General features: G+C 39.5%; 1 protein-coding gene across 2 annotated transcripts in view; it reads right to left on the reverse strand.

The window, feature by feature from the left end:
• The window catches only part of RNF13 (ring finger protein 13), a 105,400-nt gene that overhangs the window by 65,359 nt on the left and 18,268 nt on the right, over positions 1–21,773 (reverse strand). For both annotated transcript variants that reach the window (XM_067553265.1, XM_067553351.1), the window contains one exon: positions 8,530–8,655. In XM_067553265.1, coding sequence (XP_067409366.1) covers positions 8,530–8,655 — 126 coding nt within the window. The remainder of the gene's footprint in view (positions 1–8,529; positions 8,656–21,773) is intronic.

Genomic DNA, 21,773 nt, shown 5'->3' on the forward strand with positions numbered 1-21,773 from the left:
GGCTCCAGAAGCATGAAACACTTCAGGGAATCCAGAGTGCAGAGGCCTGGATTCTTCTCACAGCAGTCCTACTAGGTGGCCGGGAAGGGGCACTCACTAGGATCTGTGACAAGGTGTATAAACAGTTCTGTCCTTTTCTGCGCCTTCAGTAATACTGGCCTCAAGATGCTGTACATGGGCTCTGAGGGCTGTGAGCTGCTTGCGCCAGATACATACGTACACCACCTGGCTGGACAACTGTACAATTGCAAAACCTGGGTAATGCTCACCCAAATTAACCTGCTGCTGGTTTTATACCATCATAGTAAGACTGAGTTCTACCTGTGAGTAGGAAGAGTTAACTTCTTAAATTATTTTGGTCTATTAATTTTTCAGGGAAAAGTATTGACTTATTTTAATACTACTATAGAGGTTTTAGGTTGTCAGTCTCTAGCAGCCTATTAAGTTACTTCAGTACCTAGCTCCACCGAGTTCAAATTCCCTGTGCACTCCCTGTCCTTTGTCTTCTCACTGAGGCTATTCTGTCAGATCGATATTGCAGAATCGACTGAGAAGCAGTGGAGACCCACTCAATTGATCCGGAAGTTGACGCCATTAATCTACCACTGCAAAAAGAGTAACGCTGCGTAGGTGGGAGGGCATTTCCAGTCAGCACAGCATAGTGGGGACGTCACAGTAGGTAGAAGTCAGCTCTATGCAGCTTGTGTATCTCCGATCGACTGTCGCCAAATTTCACTGGCTGTGTAGACTGGGCCTCAGTTTGGGGGCCTTGTCTCTTTTTTGCAGTGAGACATGCAGGCTGTGAAAGTCTTACAACAAGATGGTTGATAGGGAAGCTATGACCATGAAATGAGTATTGCCTGATGTGTGGCGGAACAATACTTTACTATTAACAACATTCTTCATTGGAAGAACAGGGATTCAAGCGTTGATAGATGTTCCAGCCAATGTAAGTCTAAAAGACAGGTTCACAATAAAAAAATTCCAGAACTATGAACTTTGAAAATAAGGAGAATGAAACTTCATTGCTACCTAATGAAACTAACCACGAAAGCTAAATAATGACCTGAACACAGAGGGGCCTGTAAATAACAGTAAATCAGTCTTGCCAGATTCAGTAAGATTTAGCAGACCTCCCAAGTCTCAATATTGGAAAGATGATTATGCAGTTTAGTGGAAGCTGTTGCCATCTGTTGGATCAATATATGTTTGGGTACCAGATATGTAAATATGACCATCATTGATAATGCCTAGAGAAAGAATGTAAACAAAATATAAAAGATTCTGGGACAGATCCATGTGATTTTAAAGACAGTGGGCCCATTTCTCTGCAGTGCTAAGCCTCTTTACACCAGTCTGGAAACAGAACAGGGCTTTTATAGGGGAGGAAACCATATCTGGGGACTACCCTCTGCATAAGGGGGCTTCCCTACAATAGAGTAGCTGCTGGAGCAGATCTACACCAGCACCATTCCAAATACAGGGGGCATGTCAGGGATAAGGAAAGGGAGGGAGAGGATGTGGGTGGAGGCACAGTGCACTTTGAGTTGATTAAAGAACAAAACCACCTTTGTAGCCTTCCTGTTCCTGTGCTAAGCATCCATGTGGAATAGCTAAGAATTAGGGCCAGTCTGAACACTAGAAACATTAGAACCCCAGATAATAAGCCTGTATCAGATAGTGAAGGTAAAAAAACAAAACAAAATAAAACTCTGCAAATACTACAACAGAAATCATATACAATAAAATTCATGGTCATTATTGAATAGATTCAACAGCAGAGTGAACTGCAACAATATGTGTATATATACATGTAGATCCATACAGGATTAGTCCTGGTGTTTCAAACTAAATAAAAATTAGCATGGAATCTGTTAATTAAGTCATTGCACAGGACAGGTTACAGAAGTTAGTAAATCAGACTTTGCACTAATACATATATATTCTGGTTATCCTCAAACAAGAGAGCCACCTATTCCTTTCCTATTTTTAACATTTTTTCCTTTTTGCTAAGACTGAAGAATCCAAACGTTCCATGAGCAGCCAAATATAAAAAGGCATATGAAAATATGGTCAATGAACAATACTTCTGCCTGCAACCTTTAGTGACCTCTTGGGGAGAAGAACTCTGAACAATTTCCTCAATATCTTCTTTATAAGATTCTGGGAAGGAACCCATAGTACCTTTTTAAAAAAAGGGGGGCAGCAGTAGGAAAGAGCATGTTGTGGAAATGCAAATGAATGCTACTATTTCTTGCCAACAAAAATCTTAAAACATTCAGTGGCATCTAAAGATTTCATTACTAAGACAGGTTTATCTGTCAGGATCAAAATGCCACCTGTTCCAAAACAAGACATGGGAGACATCTACTGGTACCAGTTAGTACTAAATTAGGCTAGATTAAATTATTTCATCTCAAAGCATCCTTATAACTGTTCCTTTAAAATTTTCAAGTCGACTTTTTTGATATTTCCATTGATCTATTCTATGACTGTTGCAATTTTGAAAGTGGCTTTAAAACAAAAGGAGAGTCGGAGGCCAAAAACATATTGGCTAATGAGTACAATCTGTCATAATGTGAATAACATTCCCCAACAAAAGCAAAGAGTGAAATTCAATACAGCACTAAGGTACTGCAACTTTCTGGCAAGTTGTTCTTTCAAGGCAAAAGAATATTTCCCTAAATTGAAGGTTAGTTTCCTCCTGGTTCATGTCTAAACTATGAACACCAAAACAGGCCCATGATGCACTGAATAGAGAACATACATTTGTGTTTATTTTATATCACATTTATAATATCCTAAATTACACTTTGCACCCATAATTACAAGGCAGAACAGATGATGTAAAGGCAAAGTTTACAGTGTTGCATCCATGAAAATTCACGTTGCCAATCATGAACATCATTACAGATAACAATGGTCATGAGATGCAGTGGAAGGCAACAGAATAACAACCACAGTAAATGTTTTATACCAAAGGATTTAAAAATGATTACTATAACACAGCGGTTCTCGACCTTTTTTTCCCCGAGTACCACTCGGGCCAGGTACAGTCAGGTACAGTCAAGGTCAGGTCAGGTCAGGAAAAAAAAGGGAGGGGATTTGTGGCGGGGTTTCGCCACGGCGGCGGGAGGGATTTGCGGCGGGGTTTCGCGGCGGCGGGGAGAGACGGGCGGCGGGGTTTCACGGCGGAAACAATACCCGCCGCCAAAACCCTTCCGCCGTTTCCCCATTTTCAGCGGCAGGGTTTCACACGGGCCGGTGGGAGGGCCCTTCCGGCGGCGGATTCAGCGGCGCGTGTACCACCCAGCCGTCTGGTTGAGAACCGCTGCTATAACAGATTTTGCTATAAGGGTACCAGTACAATTAAGATGTTTTGGAGGAATGAAGAGAAAAATCTGTGTCTTAATGAGCTCCACAAAATGAACAAGTCAAACTTATCTGCAGATGACACAGCAATAATTTTAACTGTAAGTCATGCAGTTTCAAAACTGAGTACTTTCATTGATTTCCATGAACGCTACACTGAGATGTTCATTTTCAAATACCTGTTTCAAAAGTAAAATTTTTCAGAAATTTAGCCTATTAAGTTTACAAAAGGCAAAACCTGTGAGTGCGGTCCATAGTTGAAGTTGATGGGACTTTTGGATTCTCTGCAGATACTAAGGACCTTGTGGAGATTTGACACACTAACAGGAGAAACACAATAATTTGAGATCACTTCATTTAATAAAAAATAAGTGCTTTGTGTGAATCCATGTAATGAAGTCTGCTGGTAGATTGTGTAGGGAATGGAGAAGGAAAGAGGACTGGTGTAAGGAAGCTGCTAAGATCCAAGCTGCCCCATTATATCCAAGAGTAGAATTTGTTTGGACTCTATGTACTAGCTCAGTTGCATTTTCAATGCTTTGATAGTTTATATTATTACAATACAAATACATAATGCAATTTTTTTCCTGTTTAATCCTCTCCATCATGACTGCCAGTGCATTGCACCAGCACTCAAAGGAACTACTCTGACCTCTTCTCCTTGTTTTCTGCATTGGAAGGAAAAAGTCTGGGGTTCAGCTCTAACAGTCTTCCTTGTTCATTATTTAAGGGCCAAACTCTATCCCACTGTAGTCACTGGGAGTTTTGCCACTGACTTTAGTGGCTGCAGCATCTTTTCCTAAAAGGATTAATCTGGGCCCTGTCATCCATGCCTGCGAACTAATCTGTAGCAATAAGCATGAACAGTAGCGGGGAAGGTGGAAAAAATGACTACTTCTGTATTTGGCACTCTAGTGCAACTGCTGGAATACTGTGTGCAGTTCTAGTGACCACAATTCAAGAAGGACACTGATAAATTTGGAAAGGGTTCAGAGAAGAGCCACAAGAATAATTAAAGGATAAGAAAACATGCCTTATAGTGATAACAAACACATAGGGCTTGTTGAGTTTAAACTAAAGAGAAGGTTAAGGGGTGACTTGATTACAGTCTGTAAGTACTTTGATGGGGAACAAATATTTAATAATGGGCTCTTCAATCTAGCAGAGAAAGATATAACATGTTACAGTGGTTGGTAGTTGAAACTAGACACATTCAGACTGGAAATAAGGTGTAAATTTTTAGCAGTTCCAATTAACCATTGGAACAATTTACCAAGAGTCGTGGTAGAGTCTCCATCACTGACCATTTTTTAAATCAAGATTGAATGTTTTTCTAAAATTATGCTGAAATTCTTTTGGGGGAAGTTCTATAGCCTGTGTTATGCAGAGGGTCAGACAAGACTATCACAATGGTCCTGTTGAGCCTTGGGATCTATCAATTCATCCATCCTCCTTTCTAAATCAGACATTGCAAACTGCCCGTGTGTACCCTACACAGATAGAATGTTCCATAGCACTTCTGCTGGACTGCTGTAATTCAATAACACCCTACCACTCACAAGGGACACAATGTAGTCACAAAGTCCTGAATTATATGGACTCTTGCTTTAGTATAGGCTGCTCAGTTAGGTGATATGTGACCAGCTTTGTAGGAGCTCTCATTGTGGAGTGGCTACAGAATTAGGCTATTGCTTAAGACACTGCCATGCATTAACATCCTTCCCTAAAAAGAATTTTTGCTCTGTTTTGTGTGAGATGAGAAATTATAGGCAACCTATTTTAAAAATTGTGTTGGCTCTCATTGCATACAGCTGCATCTTCAGGATTCCAAAGAAGAGCTTGGAGTCATGAAGAAGCAGCTGAAAACAAGTAGGCAATATCAATATTCTAATGCATTTCCCTATGTTTACTATAGCAAATACCCTGAATATTGCAAAAGGAAATTATTTAGGTATCAAAGACAACTGACAAATTTAAGGTTGACCATTTGTATGGAGCAATGGGTAGAAAAGGACCAAGTGGCTGGGCAGTATGACAAGGACTGTGGGGAGGAACAAGGTGGCAGGAAAGTATATGGTGGGAAAGCAGAGGACAAGACAGCAGAGAACCAAGGGGAGGGGAAAAGAATAGATGGGAAGGGGAGATGAAATTAAGAGTCTGATTAAGTGTTTTCAAACAGACAAAACACCTGATGTATTTGATATTGACCCATTTACCAACAGTTAATATTTTTCCATTCACAAAATTGCACAGAGATTTCATGCAGTAGGAAATGAGAGAAGGTAGGTAATCTGCACATTGGTGGACAGAAGGATGGCTTGTGATCCATGAGAAAATCTGTCTATCAAGACATGGTCCACACTATGAAAATGTTTGGGAATCCCTGAACTATGGGCTATAGTTATATAACTAAAAAGATGACTCTTAGCAGTTGCTGTGTCCACAGGTGGCAAGAGAATAAGAGGGGTGGGGACAACCTGCATTAAATGGAGGAAAAAAGTAACACACAATTTTTACTATCTGTCTGCAAATACAGAATAGCTTTTTTTTTTTTTTTTTTTTTTTTTTTAAAAAAAAAAAAAAAAAAAAAAAAAGTGACGTGGTTTCACTGACTTGTTCCAACATTACATCCCAGTTGCAGTGCAATTACATATTTCAACGACAAACAATGTTTTGCCGATCTTTAGTTGCTTCTGCCAAATCCTCAAATTCCCTGATAAACTTTTAGTAATTATGGAGTCCCTCTTATTGACTATAGGGGTTAGCACAGAGTACCTCAACGCCATTTAAAAGGATTTCTGTACTGAGGTTAGTTCCTGCTTGTGAAAACAAGTGGTAACGAAACCACAATCAAGAAATAAAAATGTTGAAAGTCTCTGACTATACTGAGATAAATACCTTTTTCTTTGTTAAATACATACATAAAGATTAGATAGTAATTTTACCAGTGAAATAAGTACAATTGGTCAAATTCTGCCCTAAATATGCATGCAAAACACACACACTGGCCCAAATTCTTATCCTGTAGAACACAATGGCAAAACAATCAGACTCCAGTAGGCCCTAGATTTGTCTCATTGACCACAATGGAAACTGCAGGCATGAAACCACAGAACACAATTTGTTCCACTAAATTTAGTTAGTCTTTCTTAAGGCAAATTTTTATTTTTAATATGCCAATAAAATGTAAAACTTCTCATCACAAAGCATCTTTTCAGACACTGAAAGCAGCACAGTGTCACCGTTCATTCCTGTCTGACTTATTCCTCCATTAAACGTAGCCAGTGTACAATGTCCCACTATCTAGGCAATGGTCAGCCTCTAGATCTGATTGTCTTGGTTGGTTTTATGCTATATTCTTTGGCCTCCTATCATCTATTGTGTCTTCTATAGTGTCCCTACCACTGTAATCTTTTTTTTAATGCAGTTAATCCCCTCCACTGACTTCGCATCCTACTCTCTTAAAAGCACTGCACTTTACACCTGCCATTTTCTGAAGAACTCTCATCTCTGCTGCCTCTAGCCTTCTGATGTTTGTTTCCAGATGCAACTACTTCCAGACCACAGAATAATACTATTAGTACACTGGCTTTGAAAACTTTCACTTTGATACCAAATGTAGTATTTTTATCAGCACATCTCCTTTTAAACTCCTCCTTGATGGAACTGTCAGCACTGATCTAGCTTCTTAGGTACACATAAGATTTTATTTGTTCTGAGACTTCACCGCTGCTGCATTACAATACTAAATCTATTGTCCCTTTTCCAAGATACAAACATTAAATCTTCTTGGCATTTATTTCAAGTCCAAGTTGACTAAACCAATTTACCAAGGTAGCACAGAGTATCATTAATTCAAACGTTTGCCATTTATACAGTGTCATTTGCGTAAACTAAAGGGTTTAACTCTAGATTACCCAACGTCACATCCTCCAACTTATTTGCCGTTCTTAAGGTCCAATTTAAGAACATAACACCCCCTTTTTGTCTTACACCAAACTGACTTGAACCAGTTGCTTAATTTTCCACTAATTCTTACGGCATGTAAGAATGAAGGTATTAAGGGCTAAATCTTACTCTAACTCCTAGGAGTGGTGCAAGGGCAAATGCCCCAGTGGGTACTGGTGATACATTCACCACTAGAATCTTCTCTTCAGCTCAAGGCAGGATCATTCAGGGTGACCATGGAGAAAAATATGTTCCTGAGTGTCCTTGCTACTGCTCCAAAAAGGAGTAGAACACATAAATAGCTAGCACTACATACTGCAGCATGCATCAGGAAACTGGGGCCTGACTTCCCCAAGCTAACAGATCATGTCCCCTTGAGGTTGCAGCATACTAGTAAAAGCCACAGCAGGTCCCCCCAGTATAATTTTTTTGGAATCTTGTCCTGAGGCTGCATTGGGATGAGAGGGAAATGGCCATATCTACCGTCTGCTCCTACTACAACATGTACACAGAAGGGGGCAGGATTTTATATTAAACCCGTGAAGTTCTTGCAGAAGTCTTGGCCTGGTGCAGAGCCAGGTTACAAGACAGACAGCCTGCCTCTACGCTAGTAAATGTAGGACCACAATCCACTGCCAGCACTAGCAACAGTGGAAGCTATTCTGTAGACAGAGTTCAGGAGTTTTATCCATTGTATTACATAATCTTGTTTTTGAACAAACCACATGGCAGTAAAAATGGCTGAACCCTGTTTTACCTTATGAAAATCAGTGGCAAATTACAGGTCCCATTTTTGTTAGGGCAGAGAAAGCCCAAGGGGCTAGCTAGCATATCCTTTGTTGCCCCATTGAGTGGATACCTTTTCACTCAAAGTAATAAATATCAAAGCTAGACATTCGCCAAAACAAATCCATTCTAGTCTCTAACTTTCAAGCCTCACTAAGGAGAGCCTTTACTTTAGATTCAGCAATCCTTACCTGCTACAGACGTTACTTCCTGAACAAATGAGTCAGATTATATTAAACTTCATGTTGTAAGTGAAAAGCCACAAACTAGCCCCAATATCTGATTACTGTAGCTGCCTCTAGACTATGTGACTCTTTCATTTCATGTGTCAGAGGGAGTCCTTTTTTGATGTTAACTATGGCCATAATTCTGAAGTACCAGCAGCTTTACATTTTACAAACCTTTAAAATGAAAGAGGCTTACCTTAACATCGAAGTTGCAATCAAGTCTTCTGATTAACACAATGAAAGCACTGGAGGAGTTGTCTTTCAATGGTGGAGGTGTTATGGGCTCACATGCATTCTCTGGTTTTGAATTTATTAAGAACCCCTGAAACAAAGTCACAGCATATTATCAGTTCTAGCTCTGAGAGACATAAGCGCTAGGAAAAGAATATCATACTTTCAACAACAACAACAAAAAGCCAAATAAATTTCTGGAGCTCAATCTTGTAGCACTGAATTTTACATTACATTGCATTTATTAACATAGGATCTTTAATACCAAAGAACTGCTTAGGGTTACAGAGAAAACACAATGTCAAACTGAAATATATATATATATATATATATATAGGTTGCCCTTTATTTTCCTGTTGGCTTGTAAGTAGTTAGTAATGTCATTTCAGAATTTGCAGCATTTCTAGTGTATGTGTAGTTCAGTATAGGGAACACTGCACATAGCACAGTAACATCAGGGTGAATTTTTTTTAAGGTCTGCTCACTGTAATTTAGAGAACTACAGGCACACTAAGCTAAGAATCACTACTAAAGAGAGAAGGGGAGGAACATCTCTATACTTGCGAAAGCATTTATTAGATTTACACTTACATGTGCAATAGCTGATTTTACAAGGTTTGCAGTGATGCAAGCATACATATCAGAAGTTAAGGACCATAATATCCCCCACAAAAGAGAGAATCATAAAAGGACCAGGAAACTCCATGAATGTTGACTCATGAGGCATTCTTTGGATTGTTCCACCATTAGGTTGTGTTTGTAACCACCACAGGACAGGGATTGGGCGTGACCCTCTTAACCTGCAGATCTTCTTAGAACCACTGAAAAACCCTGCAGCTTTTAGGGCCTTTGCAAGGGCAAAGATGTGTTTATAGTGTCTGAATGCCTTGACGCTACTCCCTAATTTCTCTTTGTGCTGCCTTGGTTTCCATGTAAGCTGCTACCCCAGTCACCCGTATTACCTTATGAGACGATTTCACAACACTGATTGGGGAGCAACATAGGATAATGCTGAAAGAAATGCTATGCATACCTCACACTGCAAATCTGTCAAAGCTTTAAGGTGGAAGACGTTTTGGAGAGCAATCTTAACCCTCGCTCTTGCACTCTACTCTTGACATGCAGATTTGACCCCATGAAGTATCTGAAGAGTTTTTTCCCAAGAATCAGTGGAAGTGGGAATGTACTTCAGAGCTGCTGTTCCTCATTTGTGTGCACCGTACACCATTTTCATCCACTTTAGGTCCCCTGAACTTGTCAATCAGAAAAGACAATTGGGGTCCTAAGATTTTTTCAAAATATAGTACAACATTTTGGCATTCCTGAACTTCTGACTTTTGAAATGGTTGTAGACAAAAATGCAATCTGAAGTAACTGCAGCTGTATTTCAATTTAATTTCCTTAAAGGGAAAGTGTCAGGTTCAGAATCAATCAACATTTTTCAAATGTGTCAAATAATCCAGAGTTCCTTTATTGTTGGGTGCTGAATTTGAAACACTTCAGGATTGATTTTCAGAAATGCTTAGTATTTACTGCTTCCCTTGAAATCACTAGGCGTTGCAAATACTTTGTACCTCTGAAGAAGCAGGTCACTTATTTTGCTGCTTTAATACAGATTTAGGCACCTAACTTTGGCATGCAGGTTTGAATATGTTGTCCAAAATTAAATTAAATCTTACAATACATTTCTTTTAATCATTAGAACCTCATTTTTATGTCAGAGTTGGAAGGTCATTTTTTTTTTAATTGTGTTTTTGTGGTCTTATTTCATAAATATAAAAGTTAAACTCCTTTGTTACCATTAGGAGGCATTCAAGCCTAAAGCTTAACAAGACCCAATGAAATTGCCTGTAATTGTTTGTTTGAAACATGAATAACTTGAATCTACTGGGTTTTTTTTTCTTAATCCTTGTATTGTTGAGACTACTCCCTATAGAGCAAGCCAGTCTGACAATTTTCTTTAATTGTTTTTAATTTATCATTATCATATTGATGCATTATTTACAGCGTACAAGATCATTACACCAGTACAAAATGTTATTCATCCGTTGGACTGGGTAGAAGAGTAACATCAGGCAATCAATAGTAGAGCAATAACAAGCAGTCAGCCATGCTAAAGCCTTTTTAGCACCACAGAGATCCTGAATGTTAACATAAGGAAATTAAAGGGTTCTACTTTACTTGCATTTTGTACCTTTCCATAGCTGCAGGCCTTCTCATTCCAAAGGGGGAAGTTTTGATGTAGTCCAACCAAAGAGATCTCATTTCAATATTTCATGTTTGATCATTAAGAATACTGCAAGGAAAGTAGCATATGGGCCACTCTAGCCAATAACCACTGATTTATTTATTTTTTCAAATAAAGTACCTTCCCAAATCAGTTATAGTGAGAGTAATTAACTGTTTAACTTATTGTTCTGTTGTACACTGGCCATAAGAAATTGGCAAAAATTCTAAAATTTTACCATGGAATAAGCCAAAAACAGCTGTATGTTACTTCCATGTGCTGAGCCATAAGAGGTAGGATGACGAGAATTATTGTCTCTTCTAACCCACTCTATCTAGAAAGATTCAGATTCTCATCCAATGTGTCTTATCTCTTTTTCTTGCAATTAATTGATTTAAATGGAAACACTTTGTCTGGGTTGGGCGGAATCCATTTTAAGGGGGGGGGGGGGAATGCAACCAAAATTATAACTCAAAGGGGGTGCTCAGCTCAAAAAGCTTGAAAATCGCTGTTCTAAATACATCATGTTGTATAAATAAATGTGCAAAAGTCAGGAAATTCCAAGGAAAGGAAACATGAATTTGGTTCCTTTTGCATAGCTAGACCTGTATAACTGAATATGCTGTTATCTATATAGTAAGCGCTATGTTCTAGTAAAACAGATGCTGCATTCTACTCCACAAGTAGCAACATTTCACTAGTAGATGAAGGAAGTCCTATTGGAAATGCACAAAGGCTACAAGGTTCAATTCATGTGGATATCATGAATCTGACCCTGGAGGCTCCATTTGCAGGTTTCAAGCTATGGGCTTTTAAAACTTGCTCTCCAAAACCAAGGATTCCTTGGCTTCTGCTTTAATCTAAAACTGATGGAACGTTTTACATCTCTGAATCTGTCTCCTCTTAATTCCAAGTGGTAGTGATGGGTTTCTCAGAATCTCATAGAAAGCAGCACATCAGCTCAGGGTATTTAATGGATTATTCAGATACATTAAGGGGTTTTGTATTTAGAAATATGCTGCTTAATTCATGCAAACTGGTAGTATATCAGGAATAATACAGAGATCCACTTAGATACAGCGTTCAAAAGGGGAGATATAAAATAGTATAAATACTTCCTTTATTTAGCATTAGACACATTTCAGTTGCTGAAACTGACTGGAAGCTCCCATGGTAACTCCTGTAATCTCTAAAATCTGATCCTGCAATCCCTCACTATGCATGTGAATTTCACTTATTCAAGTGTAATGATTATGGGAGCAAAGAAAACTGAGCATCTCACAGAATCAACCCATGAGAGTACAAAGAAAAGTTATCCCTAGTGTAGTACTAGCATGAGATTTTTTTTTTTTTTTTTTCATTTTAAGGAAACTATGGGCCAAATTCTGGTGAGTGTATAGTTTGGTATAATTTACCCCCTCTTCTGGCTGCAGCATGTATGCTACTGCAGTCTAGCCTCACAGACACTTGACATTAACTTCCAGCTCTCTTATACATCACCTCAGATTCTGTCAAAAAGGATGAAATCCTGGCCTCAATGAGGAGTCCGTGGATATGGCTACACTATAATTACAGGGTATGATTGCAACTCAGGTAGGCTAGATTTAATGTAGCTAGCAAATAACTGCAAATAACAGCAACACAGATGCAGCAGTGTGGGTTTCAGTGTGGGCTGTATACAAACACTTGGGCATGTACTTGTGCACCTAGCCCATGTGGGAGTCCATGCTGTTGTATCCTCATTGGTATTTTTAGCCATGGTACCTAGATAAAAGTTAGTGTGGGTATGCCTACACAGGCTGCAATCACATCTATTGATTACAATAACTACCTCTTTAGTTTGTGTAAGTACCATGTAAAGGTACCAGAAGAAAGGAAAGTAACTACAAAGACAACTAATAGGAGGTTGGACAGTGCAAATTAAAGTAGGACACCCTCTATTGGCTCAATGGCTCCATGTGTAGCTGGCAACCAGTCACAAGCGGAGTGCCCCGGGGGACGGTCCTGGGGCTGGTTTTGTTCAACATCTTCATTAATGATCTGGAAGATGGGGTAGATTGCACCCTCAGCAAGTTTGCGGATGACACTAAGCTGGGGAAAATGGTAGATACCCTGGAAGGTAGGGATAGGATACAGATGGACCTAAACAAACTGGAGGATTGGGCCAAAAGAAATCTAATGAGGTTCAACAAAGATAAGTGCAGAGTCCTCCACTTAGGAAGGAAGAATCCCATACACAGCTATAGACTGGGGACCGATGAGCTAGGCAGCAGTTCTGCAGAAAAGGACCTGGGGGTAACAGTGGATAAAAAGCTGGATATGAGTCACCAGTGTGCCCTGGTTGTCAAGAAGGCTAATAGCATATTGGGCTGCATTAGGAGGAGCGTTGCCAGCAGGACGCGGGAAGTAATTATTCCCCTCTATTCGGCATTGGTAAGGCCGCATTTAGAGTATTGTGTCCAGTTTTGTGCCCCCCACTACAAAAAGGATGTAGACAAGTTGGAGAGAGTCCAGTGGAGAGCAACAAAAATGATTAGGGGACTGGAGCACAGGACTTATGAGGAGAGGCTGAGGGAACTGGGCTTGTTTAGTCTGCAAAAGAGAAGAGTGAGGGGGGATTTGATAGCGGCCTTGAACTACCTGAAAGGGGGTTCCAGGGAGGATGGGGTTAGGCTGTTCTCGGTGGTGGCAGATGACAGAACAAGGAGTAACGGTCTCAAGTTGCAGTTGGGGAGGTCTAGGTTGGACATTAGGAAAAAGTTTTTCACTAGGAGGGTGGTGAAGCACTGGAATGGATTACCTAGGGAGGTGGTGGAATCTCCATCTTTAGAGGTTTTTAAGCTGAGGCTTGACAAAGCCCTGGCTGGGATGATATAGCTGAGGTTAGTCCTGCTTCGAGCAGGGGGTTGGACTAGATGACCTCCTAAGGTCCCTTCCAACTCTAATATTCTATGATTCTACTTTAACTTACATTTTACAGCTCCTTCACATGCAGTGAGGTCAGCTCATCTCCTTTGCACATAAGTAAATGAGTGTAATAAGTTTGACTCTAACTTACATCACTTGGCATGACACCTCTAAATTTGGCCTGTAGCATTACCAAGAGAAACAAAATCTTTCAGACATTGCATTTCCAGAATTCATTACATCTGAAACATTTTTAAGACAGAAACTTGTAAAATACATAACCTCTAGCTTTTGTTTCTCTAACCTATATGAAAACTAAAAAGCTTATACCAGTGATTTTGCTGGGTTTGGAATTTGTTGTATTGAAGCCCTTATTAGGAGAAGCTATTTAGTGTATACACTGTTACATATACACTAGGCAACCTTATTGTTTCACTCAAAAATTTGGTTATGCTAACGTCTATGTAGTTATATGAAAGTGCCCTCTGGTGGACAACACTCGAGTGCTTAATAATGAGAGAGAATCCTAGCGTAATCTTTACTGGCTGAAGTGAAGCTGCATTTCACTTCTGACTTATGAACTAATGCATAAGTGTACTTTCATTTTATCTTGGAAGTTTAGTGAAGATAGATCATGACTTTTAGGGTCTCACTTTCATAGGAACAAAACCCAACTCTCTCTCATAGGGGAAAGGGGTGGGGTTTTTTTGTTTGGGTTTTTTTTAGCCCACTACTCTTGCGTATGCAGAAGGATACTTTGCACTGGTTTTGCTTATCCTGCTGATGATGAGGCCAATGTGAAGGGGATATAGAATGGCTAACAGATAGAACCTGGGGAGATGTGGACGGCCCAATCCAGTTCTCTGAAGGTCCCACTCAATTTCCTTTGATTCTGCAGTAACCCCTAACAAAGTTGTTTCATGTGGAAGAGAGGAGATGAGGGATTGGAAATAATTTTATCTTTGCGGATGAAGACACTTGGAGCTATTCTCTATTATCCCTTTATGGGAGGAGGGGAGAGATTCTGCCTTTTAGCCTTCTTTGCCAGTTCTGTCTCTGTAGGCTGCTCAGCCTCTTTGCTGTCATTCAACCAGGGAGATTGCTACTCTTTATCCCCCACCAGTACTCTGGGGAATCTCTCATGAAGTCACTCACTAGCACCCCATTGCTGAGCTCAGCAACAGTGTATCAATTACACAGCTGTTGCTGGGGGTTTGGGCTCCTCTTCAGGCTTGAATTTTTTGTTACCATGGAGCATGGCAGGACTGTGGATGGCCTGAGAAGTCTAATCTAAAAGGGTGTCAAATTGGCCTTTGGAGCATAGAAAATCTAAAACCCCACCAAGTGTTGGAATATAACAGAGAGAAGGAGATTTTCATTTCACATGCCTTGTATTCACAGCATTAACATTTCCTTCCAGGGATTAATTTTATTCATGCCCTATGGAAAATAGCTCATGTCTATAGTAGAGCAGGAAGAGCAACATGTTTGTTTCCAGGTGCTTACAAAAATCCTGCATACTATACCAGAAATTATACAGTAGAGCACAATTAATTTACAAGGGGAAGTGGGAGAGCATGCTAACAAAGAGAGGAGCAGTTTTAGTTCTGTCTGTTTGTGAAAAATATGGGGCCTTTTTGACCCCAAATCATTCTTTTTCTCTCATACTTGGCAATCAGGCCAGGACTTTCGTGAGGCTCCCCACAGGGATGAGGCGTTAATCTGCATGATCTCTAAAGTACCATCATGGTCTCAGGCTCAGTCAGGCTAATGCTCAGTCAGTGTACACTGGGACCCAGGAATCACATGCTCCTAACAACTGTGTAAAGAGAGCCTAGGATTTAGTCCCCGTACCTTTCACATGAGGTAGATCTGATCAAATTCCTTATGTACTCCTACTTTTTGAACACTTTACCCATGTGAATATCTGTCAACTTTACCAATTGTTGTCAGAATTATTTTTGTTCAAACTCGAATCAAATCAGACAAGTCTTCTAACATTTCTTCACAAGCTAGATTTTTTTCAAACCTTGTATTACATTTATGCTTAAACTCTATGCCCTGAAAGAAAGCATATTATTTCCAACGGATGATAACTAATAGAGTATACAGCACCCTAGTGTCTCCATGTGTCTGTTTACATCAGCTTCTTACATCTTGTCTTCATTTAGGCCGCACTCTCTTCAGGACAGGACTATCTCTGAATTTGTGTTTTTACAACATCCAAAACAGTGGGGTCGCAATGTGATAGAGGCCTCCTGCCACAACTGTAATACAAGTCACTCTAAAATAACAATGTCTTCACTGGGGTTAGAACTGGTTTAACTAAGTCAGTTTTTAAATGAATTTAAGTTAAGCCTTTACAATATTCTCATGTAGACAAAGTGAGTAGGGCAAGAAGTGAAAACAGGAAAAGAATAAAAGCATTTATTCTTTTTCTCGTGTATATGCAAATTATAGGAAACTGCTGTTGAGTCAAAAAAATGATGTTACAATGGTCAAGTTGTATTTTTACAGGTTATTAGTATAATTTATGCATGTTCCTTAGACTGCTCTCAATTTTCACAGAACTGTCTTCTCCAGAAAGGGACTGTATTGTTTGTGGCTGAAATTAAAAGTTTAGTATAGTAATTCTTCGAAGTAATTGTCTCTTGTTGTTTGTTTAAATAATCAAGAACACATTTAGTACAATGTAGGTTTCAAAAGTAATTCTCAAGGAATTCCAATTTAAGTCAACATTCATTAGAGTACTACAACCCAAGTATTGCAGCACTGTTTTAATGTAAGAGCTCCACTAAGCAAAACCGACTATAAACCAAAGCAGAACTTATTCTTTTTCACTGCCCAAGGAAAATATAAAAAGCATTAAAAGTAAATTAGATTTTTAAAATTCTTTAGATTTAATCCTAATTAGAGATAAGATAATTTTGTTTTGAAAAATATTGATCTTTAAAACAACAGTGTCCCTTTAAGCAGAGATGCTGTGCCAGCAATCAGGTCTTTGAATTTGTGGTGACAGATACAACATTCCACTGTCTGGAACTATTAACAGTAATATTCAGTACAAATCCTGCATCATTATGCAAGGAGCCAAGGTTAGGGTCCCCCAGGTTTTCTGCAACAGACTGAAAGGTACTGACTCATACAGCAAGTATGGCTTTTGTTAGTTTGCTTATAAAATATTCACTTTATTTTAACTAGAGTAATAAATGGGTGTCTTTAATCCCATTTTACCAAGAAGCTTTAGACAAATCATATCAGGTTATATTGCAAAAAGATAGTTGCTAAAGTTAAGTATATGCAAATATAGATATTAAAGGGTATATTTCAATAAATCAGATAATATTTATTAAGAAAAAGCTTACATCTAACATGAAGGGCGTTTAATGAAGGAGCTGTTATTCAAGGGCAGTCAGGCACAGATGATTCCATATGAATGGACCGTTGTAAGCCCAGGAAGAATTTCCTACTTTTGTTGAACTCTTTGGCACCAGTTATTTCAGTGTCTGATAAATAATTATATTTTGCAAGTAGTAAATCACCCGCCAAAGCCTGATTGTAAGCGTCAAATAATAATAATCACATTTTGAATCTACACTAGCAACTATAACAGCATATTTTAAATCTTAATATTAACAAAAATAAAAGGATATTAGTACTACTTTCAGGAATAAAGGTTCAGGTCAGTTTATACTTATCATTCACTGCAATTGGCTTAAGTGAATCAAGAGAGGCAGTGTGTAAAATGGTTAAAGGATCAAGAGTTAATCCTTATTTCTTTTCCATCTCTGCCACTGATTCATAGTATGTCACTGTCTCAAGGCTGATTTACACTGAAAACTTACATCAGCATAGCTATATCTCAGAGGGATGTAAAATCCACAACCCTGAGAGATGTAGCTATGCCAGCCTAACCCCGATGTAGACAGCAGGTTGATGGAAGAATTTTTCTGATCTAGCTACCACCTCTTGGGAAGGTAGACTAACTACAGTGATGGGAGAACCCCTCCTGTTGCTATAGTGAGTGTCTACTCTGAAGCACTATGTATAGACATAGCCTTAGTTTAAAGAAAACTAGTGTTGGCCACACCCTCCTGCAAAAAAACATGGAGGGAGGATGAATTTGTACAAGGTTCCACTTGCAAGATTTATCTACTGTTCAGTTCAGTTGAGGGAGGGATGTTTCCCCACAAGGAAGATGGCTCACCCCACACACTGTAGAGATCCCTTGGAATTTGCACGGATACCAAGGGATCAATGAGAAGTTAGCCCTAAGCCTCCATGTTAGCTTTTGGTTTTATGTTTCCACTCCCTAGCATCAAGGCTCCAATGAAGCCACACAGACAGGGCTTCTGCAACTGGCAGCTGCATCTAACCCCTTGCTTAAAGGGGTTTCCCACCAGCTCTGCCTGTATGACATTGTCTCTCTGAGCTCCACAGAAATGGTGAGGGTGGGGGAAAGAAGTCCTGCCCTGTTCCTAAACATTGGTTCCTGTCCACTCCACCCCAACCCATTTCCATAACAGTACATGCTATAGGAACTTCCCTCCCACTCCTCCACAGGGGCTTGGCTTGACAAGGTATGTCTACACTGCAATTAGATGCCTGTGGCTGCCCCCTGCCAGCTAAATCAGGCTTCCAGGGTTCAGACTGAAGGGCAGTTTAATTGCAATGTAGACATTCGAGCTCGTAGTCATTCAAGCGCAGGCTGGAACCCAAGCTCTGGGACCCTCCCTCCATGCAGTGTCCCAGGGCCAGGGCTCCAGCCTGAGCCTGACCATCTACACTGAAATTAAACAGCTGCCTAATGTGAGCCTGAGTCAGCTGGCAGGAGGCATTTGTTAGTTTTTAACTACAGTGTAGATGTCCACAGAAGCCCTGCATAAGGCCACTTACAGCTGTCTGGGAGTGTGCCTGCATCACAGGAATTCTCCCTTTGCCATCTTTGGGGCTTTTACAGTACCCGTATGGTGTTGCAGCATATCAAAATCAGAACAAAGGGAGAATCTCACCCTGGATTTTTAACTGAATTGAAAGATACACACATCTCAGCCATAGATGCTTACTCAAAATAGTTAAAAGTATAACCAGTTTGTCTACCTGGTAATAGAACTGCCTTTCCGATAGATGTTACTTGGAATCATTCATGAGAAAAAGAAGGAAAACTGAACTTAATGCAAGAAGTTTAGTTTATTCAACTGGCCAGACAAAATAAAAAGTTTTCACTTACAGCGGTTAAAAAAAGAAAAAAACAATCTTTGCATCAAAACTCTGTCTAAAGTGAACAAACTTATTGATATAGACTGGGCAATGAACCATCATGGAAAATGTAATCTACCGTGTTGATGTGTCTGATGGGGGGAAGCAGGAAACTAACTTGTATATGCTCTTGAGTTCAACCGATATGAAGTCTTCATCAAATGCCAACACACTGCACAATTTGTTAATGAAACCTTTACGGTGAAGACCACATGACTGTAAGTGAGCTGGGTTTCATAACCAACTTCACCTAGGTCCCGATCCACCAAAGCACTTAAGCACATGCCTAATTTTAAACATGGGAGTAGTCAATGCTTAAAGTTAAGTATGAATTTAAGTACTTTTCTGAATTTGAACCTGCTAGCTTACATGGCTTTGAGGACTTTCCACTGATGAAACTTTTGCCTACTTTTCTAGGTATTAAGATTACAGTACTAACTTGCAGAGTTTTACTGTGTTAAGCATGACAGATTTTAAAAGTAACTTTTTATCATTCTCTTTTTTGTAAGCTACTCATGAACACTTTTGTTTAAACTGAATTGGGTTCTGACTGTTCCATCTGTAGAAATGAATGACTAATGCTCTCAGAGGTAGTGGATTGCTATAGTCCCTCAAAAGAAGACTGAAAAAGGTGAACAGACTCAATGCTCCTCAAGGGCATTGAGAAAGCTGTAGACTTTCCAACTAGCCAATGCCACACAACTGATGTGTCATACTTCAAAGGGACTAACACAGATGAGTCTGGCCTGCATGATCAGTCCTGGGTTTCCATCTCTTTTTAGTTGAAATTATGTTCAGTTTTCTTAATTATAATGCAGTTTTGGCTTTTACTTTCTTCATGGAGTCAAATTAGAAGCATGATGATTTCATGGAATTGAATCCAAATAGCCTGAAACTGAGTTAATTGACTAAAAAAGCACTTGATGAATAAAGCCCCCTCTCCAGAGATCACATTTATACTACTTAAACATTGTCTGACTGTTAGAAATGGGTCCGGACTTACTGATTAATATTCCAGACAGTTTATTACCCATGAAATATCCCAAATGATCTCTGGAAATCTTAACTTAATTCATAAGATTATAAAGATGTAGAAATCAAAGCTGGGTAAGATGCAAGTCCCCAGTTCTGCAAACATTTACTCACTTGTTTAACAGTAAGCATGCGGGTAGTTCTGCTAAAATCTATGGGACTATTTGCATGCTTAAAATTAACCATGTACATAAGAGTTTGCAGGATCAGGGTCAGTCTTCTAGTTCATTCACCTCTCCCATGCATTCCAATGCAGGATTGCCATTCTAGTTTTAAATGCACCTGCCAATGGTGCTTCCTCCATTCCCTTACAGAGATTATAGCACCTTTTAAAGGATTCTTTGTCAAGAAGTTTTTTCTGATATTCAAGAACAGGTTTTCCCTTTCTTAATTTCATTCCATAACACCAGTTACATCACCCATGAAACACTAAATATGGTAATTCCTCTCCCTCTCCCGTGCTTACACCTTTCAAATATTTGTAGATGGCTATCATGCCCCCCTTTGGATTGCTGATGAGACATATTATGCTTATTCGATTCTTTTAATCTTTATTCATAAATTCACACCTCCTCCATCATTCTTTTCCCACCTTCCCTCGGATCCATTTTGTTTCTCTTCTGTCTGTATGTTTTGCCTACATTCCAGGTATCGTCACATTGTAGCCATAGAGAAAAGGAATACTCTCCCTGTTCCACTGACTACATAGACAAACCTGCACTGTTATTTCTTGCTCCCTTAATTTGAAACAGATACTTAATGTATTTTCCCCAGAGGTATAGGTATTACCTTGCATTATTCCAAGCTGATTTTCATTTTCCTCCCCCCCCATTACTAACCTCTCTAGGCCCCTTTGTATTATTTCTGTCTTCTCCAGTATTAGCAGCATTTCCCAATTTAGTATCTTCTATCTATATTTCATTTAATATGCTCTTTCATATAATCATATTAAATAAAAATGGAACTAAGCATTAGTACGTGCTGGACCCCATTACGCACCTCCCAGCATGGCGGCATGTGACCCTTTATTAGTGCCCTTTGTTTCTGATCCTTCAGCTAGTTTTGAAGCCATTCTTTTGCAAGTCAATGGGAAGTAATTTGGTGTGTACTAAAATCTGTACCTCACACACATCCTGCATTTTTTTTCACCCACTGATTTATAGGCTAAACTATGATATTTAGCTTTAACCCTGTGTTGGCGTGGCACAGTGCAGAGCCATGTGATGGAGAAGGAAGTTCCTCACTGCCTTCCCACACTGTATAGCTCCGTAAAGGATCGCCACAATCTGGCCCACAGTAATTAGGGGTTTAGGGTTTTTTTTAAATGTAATCAACTTTAACACGCAACCCAATCCTGTATCTATTGAAATCAATGGGATTTTCGTCACTGACATCGGGGAAGCAGGAATGGGCCCCAAGATTTTTCTTATCCTGTGATTCTTATTGCTCATGGCTCAATTATCCTCTAAATGCTTAGTGATTTCTCTTTCCCACCCACTCACAAGATCAGATTACTGTAATTCTCTTTCTGTAAGGCTTCCTGTCATTCACAGGATGTAACTAACTCTCATCAGATGCTACAGTTCAAATTTGCATGAGCAGTGGATTGTTTCAGAACCAGTCCGAGATTAACATTTTTACATTCATTTCTTAAAAGCGAAGCTCTCAGTGGCTGTGGTCCTGGATGATGATGTTCACACCTAGGGTGATCAGATAGCAAGTGTGAAAAATCAGGACAGGGAGTGTAGGTAATAGGCACCTATATAAGACAAAGCCCTGAATAT

The sequence above is a fragment of the Emydura macquarii genome, unplaced genomic scaffold (assembly GCF_026122565.2).
Source record: "Emydura macquarii macquarii isolate MOO-44397 ecotype Brisbane River unplaced genomic scaffold, CSIRO-AGI_Emac_v2 contig_18, whole genome shotgun sequence".
NCBI classification, from domain to species: domain Eukaryota; kingdom Metazoa; phylum Chordata; order Testudines; family Chelidae; genus Emydura; species Emydura macquarii.